Consider the following 4,311-nt stretch of genomic DNA (forward strand, 5'->3'; position numbering starts at 1 on the left):
CCCACCCCCCCCTTCGGGTAGATAGTGGAAAATACTGACCCCACACACGCCGAGTGAGACAATGGCCGAATAGCAGATAGAGCTTGAACCTGAGAGGCGGCGAGGTAAAGGCGTCCCCCGGCCCAGATTGACCGAGGATCTTCACTTGTTTGAGTAGTTGGTGACACTGATATCCACCGCCTGTGTCACACACAACTTAGTGGTAACCGTATCCGCCTGCAGGGCCCCAACTTACTACTTCCATCTTCCCCTCCGCTGACAGCTGACCATGAGGAGTGATGAATGGAGAGGTCACGTAGCCAGCCGAGCACACAAAGCACCCGATATGTACTATATGTACATTCTGACATGGACACACACACTGCTTCTCCAAAGCAAGAATGTCTGAAATGAGGATCAAAGTTGAATGATTGCAAGCTCGGAGCAATTTATATCAATATACAAGTACACAGTTTCATCTCCGGAGCCTGCAGAAGATTCAGGAAATACCATCCCAACTATCTCACCATCTCAACGCTGTATCTTCAATAAAGGCACTCTCTGGCAAATGTCGATCCCACATTACAGGAGCACAAGCCAAGTCTTCAAACAGCCTATTTCATCAGAGCAACCATGAAAAGCACTCAAAATATTCAATTTACAATAATATAAAACAGAGAAATAGGAAAAGAAATCGAGATTTGCAAATGCAAGGAGCAAGATTTGTTATGGATTTTTTCTTCATACAGTCTAAAAGTCCATGTCTCTAAATAGTTTAAGATCATTCAAATGTTTTTTCTCAAAATGATCGTCAGTATCACTTCAAATGACACAACACATGCAAAATTGTAGAAAATACTTTAAACAAGCCAGTAAATGTTTTTTTAAATCTCACTTGTTTTAAGAAGAAGTTACTTTTTATAACTAAATAAAAGCTAAACATGACTCGCACTAAGATGTAAAGTCTCACAGAGTAACTAACTTACTAAAGTAATCACCTAAAGACTCAACAATATTGACATGTCGGTTAAAGGACTAATCACTTCAGCACAAACTATTAATGGACAGATGGTCCGTTTTGACTTTCATCCTCTGTGTTACCAGTTTGCCTCACAATGAGCAGGACTCTTGTTTGACAGCTCACTCAGCTGTTGAGGGAATCAAACCTGTGACGTTTCCTGCACAGGACTTCACTCTCACCATTACACCTCTCTGAGATCTCTGAGTGTTACAGCAGCTTTCATAAATCTCTGATTGTCACCACTGTTCCTGTTTCCCACGCTTGCTCTCCAAATAAGGAGCAGGTTAGTTTGGATAAGATAACGAGTTACCTGCCACTTCTTAATCAGCACTCACTTGGAAATCCTTATTTCCCCACTTCAAACACACACACACACACACACACACACACACACACACACACACACACACACACACACACACACACACACACACACACAGTAACTCATCAACCGAGACACCACTGCTGTGCGTAAAAGTCATGCCTCATGCATGCTCAGGGCTTTAGCTTGGTCAGAAACGCACAGAAATTAACAACAAAAACTCGCTGACAGGAAAGAGATATCCCCTCACGAGATGCCTGATCATGTAGAGACGCCAAAAGTTGCAGGCGGAGGGAAGAATGAGCGGCACGCAGAAACCCAGACAGCTCTGACAGACTTGTTACAGAAAATAGTGCCAAACTGATTCAACTCCAAAACATACAAACTCCCTTTGATAAGTCAACTTTATCACATAACATGAAGGATCATTCACATTAAATCACGTTGTATGTAAATGATCAACTTTGAGGTGCATCCAGGTGAATAGTTTGAGAGATCCACTTACCGGCCACGCGAACTGGAAGGGAATTAGGATCTTCCCGGTGTCATGGTTCCGGTTCTGTCCGGTTTTCTGGCCCTTGAACTGAAAAGTATTCCCACCGATAACCTTAGTAGTTTCCGAGCCGTACGTGCACGTTCCTTTGGTCGCGACCTCCGTTTGGTATTCCTTTAAACACACTTTGAAGTACGTGTCGCACTCGTCTGCGTCGCAGTGGCCGTCCGCTGCGCTCGGCTCCGCGTCGCAGCAGTCCCCGTTCAGGAGCTGACCTGTGGGGTTTTCCACCGAAATCAACTGCAGCTCGAAGTAACCAGTGGAGTGAGACACCTGAGGAGAAGAAACGACAGTGAGAAAGGCAGAAAAAACCCTGAACGAGGTATTTGCACTGCAATAATGTCATTTTTTTCTATCTTAAAATGCCATTTACCGACTCTAAACTGACATTTTATACTCTTGTTATTCTTTTTTTTTTATAGAAAGGTGTATAATAAGGTGTTAAGTCGCAATAAAAATCTGTTTAAAACATTGTTATGATGAATCAAGTCTTTAAATGGAAATATATGTTGTTATCAATGGAAGTAATCTCCCCATGAGCAACTTGAAGGAAGAAATAGGACTTGTTTTGGCAATGTGCAGACTGCCTGAAGTCCATACTACAGTAGTTTGGCACAGTTGAACTTCAGGGCTACTCAAAGACCGACACTCCAATTTAGCCCACTCTGCATTTCAGGCTGCAGCTGTAGTGCAAACATGTACACCTAGTTCACGAATTTACGATTCTTATCCACCCCTAAATCATGAAACTCTAGACATAAATACAAAACGTTCTCCAGATAGTAAACACTTTAAGATGTGCATTGCTTTGAAGCAGCCAATGCCTGTATTACCTGTACCGTAGCCTATGTGACAGATGCTTTTTGCGTTGCCTGTGAATCAAACTTAAATTTATCTCCCCAAAGGAATTTAGACATTCCGAGATCACATGATCGGACTGTAGAGAATCAAATTCAATTAAAGGCTGGAATCTAACCCCCTACAAAACTTCCAGTGGATTGATAAATTAAACACCGTCAGAAACACCATCTTCCTCTCAGATCAACGCGATAAAGTTCTCACCTCAGCGCACAGCGTCAGGAGAAGACACACTATTGAGAAGCGGTGCAGTTTCCCCAGATTATTCCACATGTCTCCGGCTGCCCAGTGATGGTTACCATTAGGGAAATGAAAAATATATATGTCTCAATCAGTCAAAAATTATATTAAAGCAGTATCCTCCTTCTGGTGTGGGAGGCATTCACGGCGCAGTGCTCCCCGGGATACCTGCAGGTTCTGGAGGATGAAGCGCGCGCTGCTGCTGCTGCTGCTGTTTGGTCCTCTTAACAAGACGCGCGAACAACACTTCCCTCAGCCGCTCGACGCACTAAACAGCAGAGAAGCAGAGCAGCGGTGCGTCTCTGTTGCCAAAAGCCAGAGCCGGGCGCTCCCCCTGGTGATGGACAGCCGGCGGACCAATCACAGGCCGTCTGGGTGGAACGTTCGTCAGTGGAGAGCCAATCAGGAAAAGTGGGCGGGATCAGGAGTGTAGGGGAGGACCGCTGTTGGATTTATTATGGAATTTTTCTCACACAGGAGCTTGTATTTTTATTATACATACACACAAACACACATTAAAATGTAATTGTATTGAACGTGTGGATATATATGGCAATACATGTTTGTTCCATACAAATCAATCTCATATGTTTATGGTAAAGAATTTCTGCAGAATTATAATTCAGAGGGTTCTACTCAAACCATAAAACAAATACACAGTATAAAGCTATAAATCAGACTCATAAATAATGTGTAAAAGTATGTAGAGTCCAGCACATGTTGTGTTTAGTAGAGGATACCTGAGCTGCTCCTCACTGACCTGCAGGCAGAAGAAACATGGCTGTTAGCGCCCTCTACTGACCGCCTGCAACACATCACTACAGGGAAAAGTGATGACAGCTGGAGAAGCCTCTACATTTATCAGATACTGGAGGTTTTTGTTTTGTATTTACATTTTAAACACTTTCTCTTCTTACTTCAAAGCATTTCAGGTGAGACATGTTGATTTCTCTTTGCCGGTATCACACACAATGTGCAGTTCAGTTTTCAAGTGATTTCAAAAAGTAAAGATATGATTCCTTTTTTTTCTGTTCGTACTCTACAATATCCATATCCATTAAACACTGTTTGATTTTGTTTCTGTCTTACCAGTTCAAAGATAGTGTAGCAACTTTCAGGTAATATATATGGACGTTTAGATACTAACATTTGAAGACCTTTCTCACCTAATCTTTACGTAATAAATTCAGCATGACCATCAGTGAGTGCCTCAGCCTGGAACACCATCTAATCTTTATTAGCATTATTGATTACCCTCGTGTCCTCCATCAGAACACTTTATAATGAGAACAAGCAGCTAAAGAGGCACTGGAGGCAGCTGGGACGATTTACTGCCTC

The 4,311-nt window shown here is 42.7% G+C and overlaps 1 protein-coding gene across 1 annotated transcript in view; it reads right to left on the reverse strand.

Annotated features, from left to right (window-relative positions):
* The window catches only part of LOC104957189 (jagged canonical Notch ligand 2), a 71,725-nt gene extending 68,492 nt beyond the window's left edge, over window positions 1-3,233 (reverse strand). Inside the window, exons 1-2 of the mRNA XM_010784799.1 lie at window positions 2,938-3,233; window positions 1,828-2,148 (exon numbers count right to left, since the gene is read on the reverse strand). Coding sequence (XP_010783101.1) covers window positions 1,828-2,148; window positions 2,938-3,006 — 390 coding nt within the window. The 5' untranslated portion in view covers window positions 3,007-3,233. The remainder of the gene's footprint in view (window positions 1-1,827; window positions 2,149-2,937) is intronic.
* Between the last annotated feature and the right edge of the window lie 1,078 nt (window positions 3,234-4,311).

The sequence above is a fragment of the Notothenia coriiceps genome, unplaced genomic scaffold (genome assembly GCF_000735185.1).
Source record: "Notothenia coriiceps isolate Sejong01 unplaced genomic scaffold, NC01 NC01_scaffold00026442, whole genome shotgun sequence".
NCBI lineage: Eukaryota > Metazoa > Chordata > Actinopteri > Perciformes > Nototheniidae > Notothenia > Notothenia coriiceps.